At 33.8% G+C, this 13,666-nt stretch overlaps 1 protein-coding gene across 1 annotated transcript in view; it reads left to right on the forward strand.

Moving 5' to 3' along the window:
• Positions 1-381: 381 nt before the first annotated feature.
• Positions 382-13,666, forward strand: part of LOC129959757 (adenine DNA glycosylase-like) — a 442,509-nt gene continuing 429,224 nt past the window's right edge. Inside the window, exon 1 of the mRNA XM_056072653.1 lies at positions 382-477. Within this exon, the coding sequence (XP_055928628.1) occupies positions 431-477 (47 nt within the window). The 5' untranslated portion in view covers positions 382-430. The remainder of the gene's footprint in view (positions 478-13,666) is intronic.

A 13,666-nucleotide genomic window follows, 5' to 3' on the forward strand; every position in this document is an offset into this window, starting at 1 on the left:
GAGCAACGCTCATCGTCTTTTCTATGTAATAATTGATCCTTTCTCGTAAATATTTTAATCAGAATAACATTTTAGAAAATGAGCTGCGCTCCATTTTTTCGAAAGCTGATCTCCAATGAAAGAAAATGAATATTCATTGTATTTCTGTCTAGACAACATAGCGAAAGCTGGCTTATAAAATAATGAAACAATAAAGAATGCAAAGAAAAGAAATGCAAACTTTGGAAACGAAAGCTGTCTTTGGGCGTTTGCTTTCTATACCGTTGCTGATATTATTCAATTCAAATGATCGCACAATCCACGTGCTGGAGGGAAAAAGTCAGTTTTTGCAGGAGCATAGATTTGATTATGATGATGATGTCTGTCCGTGTTACCCTGGAAAAGGGGTGCAGCAATAGCTCCTAAAGTACAAAGCCTCCAGACAGCTGGAATGAGTCACCCGGATCTCACAGCCGACGATCTCAACAGCCGAGCGGGGTGAGTAATGTAGTTTCATGCTTTCTCTATAGTAAACACATCGTTTGGCTGTTATAAAATACTGGTTTAATTAAATATAAAGCATTTGGATTTTTATAATACTTCTTAACATTCAAATCTGATTTCTAAAATTTTATCCTTGCAATTATATTATATTCCAAAGTGTCATATCCATATAATTTCTCTCGTAAATTTTTAAAGAAATGGTCATGAACAAGAAAGTTTAAACCATTTTATTTAAAAGCATTTTTACAAGAAGAAAAATTCAAATCAAAAGATATTCTGCAGTGCAATATCTATACAATTTCTCTCTTAAATCTTGAAAGAAATTGTCAGTTTAAATCATTTTATTCAAAACGCTTTGACATGAAGTAGGCAAGCTCTGACAAGATGCAAAATTAATTAAAAGATATTCTGGAGTGCAATAATTACAATTTTTCATAAATTTTAGGGAAAAGATTATGAATAAGACAATTTAAGTCAATTTATTAAAAAAGATTTTTACACGATAAAAGCAAGTCAGGGCTTTTAAAATTTTTGAATGAATTCCAACTATGTGAATAAAACTTTTAGCAAGGTAAGTTAGAAATGTATAATAGCAAACATGCAAATTATATTATAAGATGTACACGACATTGCTGATATTAAATATACTTCACAACAAACTATGCAAAAATACATTACATAAATCAACAGCGAAAACCAATTATTAAAACACAAGAAAAAATACAATTTCTATTTTTACAGTTTCAAAAATTTTTAGTTTGGTAAACAATGCAGTTATAATTCCCAAAAGAGAGTGGACATTATTATCCTTATTATTGATATTTGCAAATGATTCTAAGTAATGAAGTACTTCGCATAATTCATTTATATTATTAATAACTGAAGGAGATGTATACTTATCTAGTTTTCCAATGCTTGTTTTTTAAAATAAACTTCACACTTTAAATCTGATTTTACAATTAGAGAATACATTTTTTTTTTTTTTTTTGGAATTTCATCAGAAATATTACCAATAATTATTTTATCCGTTTTTTCAATTATGGACCAAAATGAATTTAAATTTTGCTATTTAAGACAGTCGATAAGCTCTGGAATTGATTTAAAGTTCATTTTTTTTATCATTGCTGATTTTGCTTTCAGCAATAACTTTTCTAACAACTGTAGCTTTTAATCTCATTTTTTTTTTTATCTTCAGAAGTTTCTCTTGCTTGGGATAGAGTAAGCTGAAATAATCTTGAACATAAACTGGGATAGCATCAAGTTTCAGTCTTGGGTATTTAAGAGGAGCTTTTAGAATGCAACCACTTTCTTCATGAAAATGTTCCATATTTCTTATTATGTCTTCCTCTTTCAAATACAGTTCACAGACCTGTGAAAGTGTAGAAGATAAATTAGAATTAACTAATGATGTAATTATATTGATGAATTATAAGTATATTATAATGATGAATTATATATACATATATATATATATACACATTCACGATAGATTCGATAGCGATAGAAGGATCGATTCGAATGAGACTGGCAGGAATTGAAACTTGCGTTATCGAACATTTTCCTTCTTTCTATGAGAAAACATTTGCTCTGCGCCTGCTCGAGACGGCATCGGTCGTGTGAATTCCCATACATAAACATAACTTCTTTTTTCTTCTTTGTTTATTCGTGCTTCTGTTTTATTTCTTTTATTATTCGAAAAAAATGTTTTCCCAGTTTCTAAATTTAGCTCACCCCGTCTATGTTAACTTTCATTAACGAATTTTTGTACTTTCGTATTCTTTTAACGTTATCTTCCTGTTTGGCTTTCATTTCAAATATAATATTTAAATTTTCCCCGCTTTCATTCGCTTCATCTGTTCACTATTCGCTTGGCAAAATGCCAAATGTGGTTTCTCGCCAACATTGGCTCGCTTTTACTCTTGTTTTGGCAATTAGTTAAAAATAGAATCCAAAATACTCAATATGCATTATTGTTGTATACATTTTATTGTAAGCGGGGGGGGGGCGATGAAAATTATGATTGAAAACTGGACCGCGAATACTGAAAGGTTGAGAAACGCTGCATTATATCATTGAAAAAATATCTATTTATGAATAATACAATGGCGTTGTTTTCTGAAAAGAATACAGAAGATGGGAAGCTACTGCCAACGTTTTGCAACTTGCAGCCACCTGCTACTCGTTAGACTTCTTCCTATGACTCATCGTGCATCATTCCAGTCCGAGCTGAGGCTTTGTACTTTAGGAGCTGTTGGGTGCAGTAGCTTCTGAGGGTAAAGATCCCTGAGCACCCGAGGGCAGAAGTCTAGCTCATATGAAGATGACACTCACTCACTTGTACAACCTCTTTTACAGGGATATCTTTCACACACACTGCAGATAGAACACAGGATGAAGAACAACTATGCCCGAACCAGGACTCAAACTTGGGACGCCCAGATCACGGGGAAGACGCGCTACCTCTAGGTCAGGAAGCCGGCAGGAGTGTAGATTTCTTCTCATCATTGACTTTCAAATTGATCTGAACTGAATGCTGAGTTATTCTGAATTTAGAAGGAGATTTATTTCAGCTAGCGCCATCAAGTATTTTCAATCGCAGTGGTGCGTTTGCACCTCGCTCAAGGAACATGGTTCGTTTCCGAATCTTAATGCGAAATGCGAAACACTCGTTTAGCGAAAGAATTTTTTTTTCTAGGAATACGTGTGACAATTTGATTACGCTGTAAGATTTGGTCAAAATGAGGTAACGTTCAATGAATTTGTAGCATGCATAGCTATTGGCTTACTACGACGATGATTCTTAACGTGCGACGCAACACTTTTCTATTTTTTCAACATCCTCCTCATCGATGGTAGATTGTTGAGTTCTATCAAATTCTCCTCTCTTGATGAAATCTCCTCCTCTGTATTTTGATGTGGCACAGAATGCAGTTGCACAAATTCTTTGATATTTCTTCTTACAATATCTCAGCGATGTCCTAAAGCGCGTGTGTGTGTGTGTTGATTCTATTCATTTACAAAATAATTAGAACAATGAAAGTTTATTGAAACAACACTGCTTTAATGTCTATCATAATATGATTTTTCAAAAAGATTTAATTAAGAAAGGCATAAACATCAAAGTTATACATAATAAATTTGACAACATTTAAGTACAACCAGTGGTCCCGATGAACCAATTGGTCACCATAGGTGGCTAATGTCAAATTATATAGAATGCGTTTATTGAAAATTTGCCACTGCAAGACTTCAAAACGATAAACTAAAGATTAATGCGTTATTTTAAAGTTATTCAATAGGATTTACAATATTACATATTTTTTGCTATTTGATATTAATTGTGTCTAAATATTGCAACTTGACAAAAAAATTTATTAAATTCATCAAGCTATAAAATAAAGCAATAAAAGTATTAAATTAAAAACTGAAAAAAAATATCCATGCAAAGACGTAGAAAAAAAACATAAAAAAAATAGGAACTATTTCATTGTGACACATGTAATTTAAATATTTTCTTTTTGAAAACAAAGATTTTATGGAAAAAAATAATAATCTGAGCTGTAGTGGGCAAACATTAACAGATAATATTTACTATAATTTCTAAAAAAAAGTATGGAAATGTTTTACACGGATTTTTTTTTCGCTATTTATATTAAAATTTGCAAACTATTCATTCCTTTTAGAGGAAAAAAAAAAGAAAAAAAGATTTGGCATAAAGTAAATGCACAGATTTTTATTTTATCAAGTCTTCTTCAACTAAAAAAATTACCCATAGTATAATTTTTTTTAAATAATTTTATCTTACTGTTGAGAAAAAGTTAAAATATCAACAGCTGTGTTAATCCCTTATCGCAGTGCGTAGCAAGTTTGATAACTAGAAGCGGCGGCAGAAATTTTCCGATAGAGGGGGGGGGGGCAGATGACATTTCTTTAATTTGTCATTAAAATTACGCTATAATTAATTTCATATTTAAGTAAGGAAATGAAGGATATTAAAGCTAATTAAAGTAATAATTATTTGTAATGATTGACTATTTTTACGGTAACAGGGTAATAAGGAACATACGATCCAACAACGATTAATGATGGAAAACCAAAGAATCAACTGGCCCCTGCGGCAATCACCGATCTTTATATTTAAAACAATTGTCAAAATGAAGGAACCCGTCTCTTTGATGTAACTATTGGAACCTATTTTGGCAATTAGCTAGTGACATCTGGATGCATTAACGATGAATTCCCGCTCTTAATCACCTCCGATATCTTAGAAATTCTACTGCAATCTTCCTTAAAGTCAATAAATAAAATATCTAATGTCACCACATATACCACAGTCATATGAAAGTTCATGACTAGTGGATGCATCATAAAGGATCCCCTTCCCGTTCGCCTCCATTTACGAGAGATATTGCAATGCAAAACTTAAACCATGGTTCCCAAATTCAACAACTGGACAAATGTTGTCGATTTTCGTCGCCCATTAATTTCAGACCAAGAAATCAAATGATTTGTCTTTACTATATTACTATAATTTTAAATAGTAATATAGTAAAGACAAATATCATTAAATGTCATTATCATTTTCTTTTATTTGGATAATATGCATTTCATCAAAATGATTCGAAATGACTATATTAATATCATGTGTCCGCCGAAGGCGGCTGGAATGAATAAGATAAATTTAGTCATGTCAGACAACTTCAATAAACTTCAATTTGTCAGACAACTTCAATTTGTATATTTTTAATTCCTTAAGCTAAAACAAGTGCAAATCCTTTTAAAAATAAGAATTATTGTGATCAACATGAGGAAATAATCCAAAACATAATTAAAAATTCAGTAAGTTTTCAGCTAAAAATTAAATGTCTATCATCTGTATCTTCTGAAAATGTTACTTTACAAATATGATTTTTGCGTTGCTTTAAATTTCAAGAGTTATCAGTTTAATTATAAGAGGTGTTCAAATGAAAAGGTACGAAACGACACTGTAGGTATAAATGAAGACTTTATCCACAGTATACACCATAGGCCTGAGCACAACGATGCAATTGAATAAAGAGCTGAAGGATTCCTTGTTTCCAGAATTCCTGTGACAGTAACGAAACCCAGTCCTTCATGGCGTCCTTGAGTTCGCCATCCGAGTTGAAGCACTTCCGAGGTTTTTTCAAGGGACCAAACTCTTGAAAATTGCAGGGGGACATGTTTGGACTGTAGGGCGGATGGTCGAGCTGCTCCCACTTGAACTTGGCCAGTTCCACGTGTGTGACCCTGAAGACGTGTGGACTTGCGTTACCATGGAGCAGAACATCCTTCGTGAGTAGCCCCGGTCTTTTGTTCTTGATGGACCTGTGAAGTCTTCGGAGTGTCTCAAAGTACGCATCGGAGTTAATGATTCTTCTGTGCACGAGGAATTTAACAAGTAGCAGACCATGGACGTCGAAAAAGACGGTGAGCAACACTATGCCTGCTGACACCACTGCTTTGAACTTTTTAGGGGGAGGTGACGACGTATACATCCACTACATGCTATCCTGCTTTGTCTATGGCTCGTAGTGATGGCACCAGCTCTCATCACCTGTGACGATCCGCTCCAGGGAAGCGGTGTCTTCATGATATCAAAACAGATGTTGAAGTGCTAGTCCTATATGCAGTTCCTTGTGCTGGTCGGTCAGTTGCTGCTCCCCCACTGCGCGCATACCTTTCGATAACGCACGCTCTCGTGAACAATTGTCCACACTGTTCCAAAGCTGACATCCACCTTCACCGCCAACATTCGCAATGTGACACGCCGATCACTTCTCACTATGTCGTCCTCCTTATCGATGAGATCGACCGTGATGACTGTGTTGGCCTGGCCTGGTCTCGAATCACCAACCAAACTCTCAAGGTCTGCAAGAAAATGGGCACTCCCTTTTATTACTGACTTGTCTGACACACAGTCTTCCCCGTATACGGTGACCATCCGGCAATGAATAGAGGCCAATGTGATACCTTCAGGTGTCAGAAATCGGATAACGCAGCACTGCTCCTCTATCGCCACGTCAGTTGGACGGTGCTCTTTATAAGAGCCTCTGCTCTCTCCCGCGCATGCTCTAATCTACGCCGGAGATTCCAATCGCATCCCTAGATGTCTCTCTACGCTCTCTCATAGAGACATAGGCGAATATGTTAACGGTTACGTTGTTACGACGTTTCGTACCTTTTCATTTGAACACCTCTTGTATCTAAATTTCCTTTCCGAGTCCTTTTATCTTTGATATTTTTTTTATTTGCTACTCAATTTAGAACAACGTTTTTATTGCTTTGATTAAATTCAACTTAATTTTATCGTTTCAGCAATGCATTCAATCTCTATTTTTATCATTGTTAATATTAAGATAAATATATATATATACATATATATATATATATTTACTAGCTATTAATTTGCTGTAGACAATAAGTCTAATCTGCATTCCATCAATCGTTTCATATAATGAAGAGAAACGCTAATAATTTACAGTAGACTAATGCGACAATAAGTCTATTCTGCATTCCATCAGTCTTTTCATATAACAAAGAGAAAATTTAAATAAACGCATTCCATTGTAATTAGTCAACAATAAAAAAATTCAATCTTTTGGGCAAGTAAGATATCGCCTAAGTGGCCAATTTTTTATAAAAACAAAAAAGGGATTTGTTTTTCCAAAACTTTTCGCATACTTCTTAATGAAGATAATTACACTTTATTATCCTTCGGAATAAAATTGTGAGCAGAATTGAGAAATACATTTTACAGCATTGTGATATACATTTCGTGACCCATAATTGAGGAGTCACAAGGCGACCACCTGCAATGTCTCTGCTTAAAACTGCCATTGCATTTATTACGTACTTATCTTGGCATCTTAATCTATGAAATAATTGAGTGCTTATTAGAATTTTGCGCGAACTTTTTGACTTGAAAGGGTAATAAAGGATTTATTGTGAATCATTTGGCTTTTACAATGCAAGAAAGAAAGATGGTTATAGAGCGAAAAGAATTTTTTTCCAAGTTTATGTTATTTACAGAAATGAAAATTACAATGCAGATATTTGTGCCTACATGAGACAGAGCCATTTTAAGCATATAATGAGGGGTTTTTTTTCTATTTTTTTTTTTTTAATGTGGGTGGGGCTTTGTTGATGTCTGGGTGTTTTGGCGATCTACCGGCCAGAACGTTTGTCCTAGAGCTGCCAAATTTACATACATATATATTTTGGAAGGTGAAAATTAGTAACTCTGAGCAATTTTCTTAAAATTTTCATCTCATTACTTCATTAAATTTCTATTTAATTAAAAATAGAGTGACATTTTTCCAGTCTATTTTGGTGTTTTTCCGCGGTAAATAACGAAAACGTTACAAAACAAAAAAAAAACATTTTCACATCATTTTAAAATTTAAAAAAATTATCTTTTCTTGGATAGTAATTTTTCTAACACATAAGATACGCTTCGATTATTAATCAATTTTCTTGAAAAATATTTTAAGCATTTTTTCCAACAATTTAGAGAGGTGCATAGTACAATGAAAGAACGTCGTACGGCTTCTATAATAGTATGAGTTGCATGACTATCCAAGTTTGAAGCTTCAATGAATTTTGCTGAAAAAGCAATTAAGAAACCATGTTACAATAAAATATTGAACTGAAAATTTTAGTGAGCATGAGTCCCAACGAGGCATCTTGCCGCCAAAGCCGACTAGTAATAAATAAGCAACATATGAATGTTCAGATAGTTATTAGGATAAATCAGTGATCTTCCAAAAACTTTCTCACATGCTCACTAATAAAAGTGCTACTCCTCTTTGCCCGCATATAATTGTGGACATTGAGCAAGTCTGTAAATAATTGTTCAGTTTTTTTTTGTTCTTGAGACCTGAACTCATATTTTGCACATCTTAGTATATTAAACAATAACTACTGTGTATTGTAGGTCATTTTTTAGATCGATTAAAATCAAAATTTGATATCGAAATACAATTTTAGAAACAGGATCACATCAATTTAATTTATGTAAATCATTTGATTTATTATATATGTGTGAAAGTACAGACCGACTCAAGCCCTCGATTGATTTAATTGAAAATTAAGTAAGAATTTGAAATTTAAATTCTAAATCTGTTAACCAAATTTCACCCCTCTAGTTCTATATTTCCTAATCTTCGCGTGCACTTGCACTTAGACAAATAGACTATAGACAAACTTTCTGCGAACTGAATCCGAAAACATTTTGCCTCATTTAAGAAGCCTTAGCTCATGATCGTTGCCCTTATGAACACCACTTTTTAATGTTTTCCGAGGACCAAATGCTACAACGCAATATTATTTTTAAAAATGTAATTTTACTCGTTTTTATGACTGTCATAATACTATTTGAAATCATAAAACAACATTGTAAGAATAGAATTTTTTTCAGTCAGTGAATTCTGACTGATAGGAAAGTGCTTATAGGCATTGTTCGACAACCCCCCTCCACCCACTTTTCATTCAATAGAATTCAATTTTGAATCGAATTAAAAAAATAATGTTGATGTCGATATGAAATTTTATCAGTTATTCCCTTCTATGCAAAACTTACTTATAAGTTTTTCCAAAAGTTTCAGTGAAGTTTCAAACTTCAGTGAAACTTTTGGAAAAACTTACATAAAAAAAAAGAATAAAAAAGTATTTTCCCAAAATTAACTTTCTTAAAGAGGCGGCGGTAGCAGGGGGTCAAGGGGGGCAATTGCCCCCTCCCCGTCGGAGAGAGATTGCGAGTTTTGTCGGCAAAAGTCTTCACCACTTCAGGATGATTGTAGAGAGTTGCGCATCATGGAATATGATTATTTGAAAACCATCTTAAATAAAATGAAGAAAAATGAAAGTAAAATGAATGCGAACGACGCGGATCGAACCTGAGGCCACTGGTTGACAGGCCTACATAAGACCCATCGGGAGTCAGAAATTAAAGCGACGTGTTTATTTCTTAGTTTAAACTCTATAATTGTGGAAATCCCTGCTTGAAAGCCATGTGTATATGTGAAGGAGTATTTCTGCGCATGCCCAGAATCTCTGACCGAATTTAGGCTTTTATTTCTAAAATGTCTTTATTTCGGACGTATTTTTAAATAAAATATTGAAATCTTTTTAAATTCTAGTCAATATATTAGTTCTTGAAAAGAAAATTCATGATTTTCACTAATCATACAGTTAAAAAAAATTAAATAAAATGAAAGTGAAAGGAATGCGAACGACACGGATCGAACCTGCGACCACTGGTTGACAGGCCGATAGTCGGACCACAAGGCTGCGTAAGATCCGTCGGGAGACAGAAATTAAAGCGACGTGTTTATTTATTAGTTTAAACTCTATAATTGTGCAAATCCCTGCTTGAAAGCCATGTGTATACGAGAAGGAGTATTTCTGCGCATGCCCAGAATCTCTGACCGAATTTAGGCTTTTATTTCTAAAATGTCTTTATTTCGGACGTATTTTTAAATAAAATATTGAAATCTTTTTAAATTCTAGTCAATATATTAGTTCTTGAAAAGAAAATTCATGATTTTCACTAATCATACAGTTAAAAAAAATTAAATAAAATGAAAGTGAAAGGAATGCGAACGACACGGATCGAACCTGCGACCACTGGTTGACAGGCCGATAGTCGGACCACAAGGCTGCGTAAGATCCGTCGGGAGACAGAAATTAAAGCGACGTGTTTATTTATTAGTTTAAACTCTATAATTGTGCAAATCCCTGCTTGAAAGCCATGTGTATATGTGAAGGAGTATTTCTGCGCATGCCCAGAATCTCTGACCGAATTTAGGCTTTTATTTCTAAAATGTCTTTATTTCGGACGTATTTTTAAATAAAATATTGAAATCTTTTTATATTCTAGTCAATATATTAGTTCTTGAAAAGAAAATTCATGATTTTCACTAATCATACAGTTAAAAAAATTAAATAAAATGAAAGTGAAAGGAATGCGAACGACACGGATCGAACCTGCGACCACTGGTTGACAGGCCGATAGTCGGACCACAAGGCTGCGTAAGATCCGTCGGGAGACAGAAATTAAAGCGACGTGTTTATTTATTAGTTTAAACTCTATAATTGTGCAAATCCCTGCTTGAAAGCCATGTGTATATGTGAAGGAGTATTTCTGCGCATGTCCAGAATCTCTGACCGAATTTAGGCTTTTATTTCTAAAATGTCTTTATTTCGGACGTATTTTTAAATAAAATATTGAAATCTTTTTAAATTCTAGTCAATATCTTAGTTCTTGAAAAGAAAAATTGTGATTTTCACTAAACATACAGTTAAAAAAAATTAAATAAAATGAAAGTAAAACGAATGCGAAAGACACGGATCGAACCTGCGACCACTGGTTGACAGGCCGATATTCGGACCACAAGGCTACATAAGACCCGTCGGGAGTCAGAAATTAAAGCGACGTGTTTATTTATTAGTTTAAACTCTATAATTGTGCAAATCCCTGCTTGAAAGCCATGTGTATATGTGAAGGAGTATTTCTGCGCATGTCCAGAATCTCTGACCGAATTTAGGCTTTTATTTCTAAAATGTCTTTATTTCGGACGTATTTTTAAATAAAATATTGAAATCTTTTTAAATTCTAGTCAATATCTTAGTTCTTGAAAAGAAAAATTATCATTTTCACTAAACATACAGTTAAAAAAATTAAATAAAATGAAAGTAAAACGAATGCGAACGACACGGATCGAACCTGCGACCACTGGTTGACAGGCCGATATTCGGACCACAAGGCTACATAAGACCCGTCGGGACTCAGAAATTAAAGCGACGTGTTTATTTATTAGTTTAAACTCTATAATTGTGCAAATCCCTGCTTGAAAGCCATGTGTATATGTGAAGGAGTATTTCTGCGCATGTCCAGAATCTCTGACCGAATTTAGGCTTTTATTTCTAAAATGTCTTTATTTCGGACGTATTTTTAAATAAAATATTGAAATCTTTTTAAATTCTAGTCAATATCTTAGTTCTTGAAAAGAAAAATTATGATTTTCACTAAACATACAGTTAAAAAAAATTAAATAAAATGAAAGTAAAACGAATGCGAACGACACGGATCGAACCTGCGACCACTGGTTGACAGGCCGATAGTCGGACCACAAGGCTGCGTAAGATCCGTCGGGAGACAGAAATTAAAGCGACGTGTTTATTTATTAGTTTAAACTCTATAATTGTGCAAATCCCTGCTTGAAAGCCATGCGTATGCGAGAAGGAGTATTTCTGCGCATGCCCAGAATCTCTGACCGAATTTAGGATTTTATTTCTAAAATGTCTTTATTTCGGACGTATTTTTAAATAAAATATTGAAATCTTTTTATATTCTAGTCAATATATTAGTTCTTGAAAAGAAAATTCATGATTTTCACTAATCATACAGTTAAAAAAAAATAAATAAAATGAAAGTGAAAGGAATGCGAACGACACGGATCGAACCTGCAGCCACTGGTTGACAGGCCGATAGTCGGACCACAAGGCTGCGTAAGATCCGTCGGGAGACAGAAATTAAAGCGACGTGTTTATTTATTAGTTTAAACTCTATAATTGTGCAAATCCCTGCTTGAAAGCCATGTGTATATGTGAAGGAGTATTTCTGCGCATGTCCAGAATCTCTGACCGAATTTAGGCTTTTATTTCTAAAATGTCTTTATTTCGGACGTATTTTTAAATAAAATATTGAAATCTTTTTAAATTCTAGTCAATATCTTAGTTCTTGAAAAGAAAAATTATGATTTTCACTAAACATACAGTTAAAAAAAATTAAATAAAATGAAAGTAAAACGAATGCGAACGACACGGATCGAACCTGCGACCACTGGTTGACAGGCCGATATTCGGACCACAAGGCTACATAAGACCCGTCGGGAGTCAGAAATTAAAGCGACGTGTTTATTTATTAGTTTAAACTCTATAATTGTGCAAATCCCTGCTTGAAAGCCATGTGTATATGTGAAGGAGTATTTCTGCGCATGTCCAGAATCTCTGACCGAATTTAGGCTTTTATTTCTAAAATGTCTTTATTTCGGACGTATTTTTAAATAAAATATTGAAATCTTTTTAAATTCTAGTCAATATCTTAGTTCTTGAAAAGAAAAATTATCATTTTCACTAAACATACAGTTAAAAAAATTAAATAAAATGAAAGTAAAACGAATGCGAACGACACGGATCGAACCTGCGACCACTGGTTGACAGGCCGATATTCGGACCACAAGGCTACATAAGACCCGTCGGGAGTCAGAAATTAAAGCGACGTGTTTATTTATTAGTTTAAACTCTATAATTGTGCAAATCCCTGCTTGAAAGCCATGTGTATATGTGAAGGAGTATTTCTGCGCATGTCCAGAATCTCTGACCGAATTTAGGCTTTTATTTCTAAAATGTCTTTATTTCGGACGTATTTTTAAATAAAATATTGAAATCTTTTTAAATTCTAGTCAATATCTTAGTTCTTGAAAAGAAAAATTATGATTTTCACTAAACATACAGTTAAAAAAAATTAAATAAAATGAAAGTAAAACGAATGCGAACGACACGGATCGAACCTGCGACCACTGGTTGACAGGCCGATATTCGGACCACAAGGCTACATAAGACCCGTCGGGAGTCAGAAATTAAAGCGACGTGTTTATTTATTAGTTTAAACTCTATAATTGTGCAAATCCCTGCTTGAAAGCCATGTGTATATGTGAAGGAGTATTTCTGCGCATGTCCAGAATCTCTGACCGAATTTAGGCTTTTATTTCTAAAATGTCTTTATTTCGGACGTATTTTTAAATAAAATATTGAAATCTTTTTAAATTCTAGTCAATATCTTAGTTCTTGAAAAGAAAAATTATCATTTTCACTAAACATACAGTTAAAAAAATTAAATAAAATGAAAGTAAAACGAATGCGAACGACACGGATCGAACCTGCGACCACTGGTTGACAGGCCGATATTCGGACCACAAGGCTACATAAGACCCGTCGGGAGTCAGAAATTAAAGCGACGTGTTTATTTATTAGTTTAAACTCTATAATTGTGCAAATCCCTGCTTGAAAGCCATGTGTATATGTGAAGGAGTATTTCTGCGCATGTCCAGAATCTCTGACCGAATTTAGGCTTTTATTTCTAAAATGTCTTTATTTCGGA

This window comes from Argiope bruennichi, chromosome 2 (assembly GCF_947563725.1).
Source record: "Argiope bruennichi chromosome 2, qqArgBrue1.1, whole genome shotgun sequence".
NCBI lineage: Eukaryota > Metazoa > Arthropoda > Arachnida > Araneae > Araneidae > Argiope > Argiope bruennichi.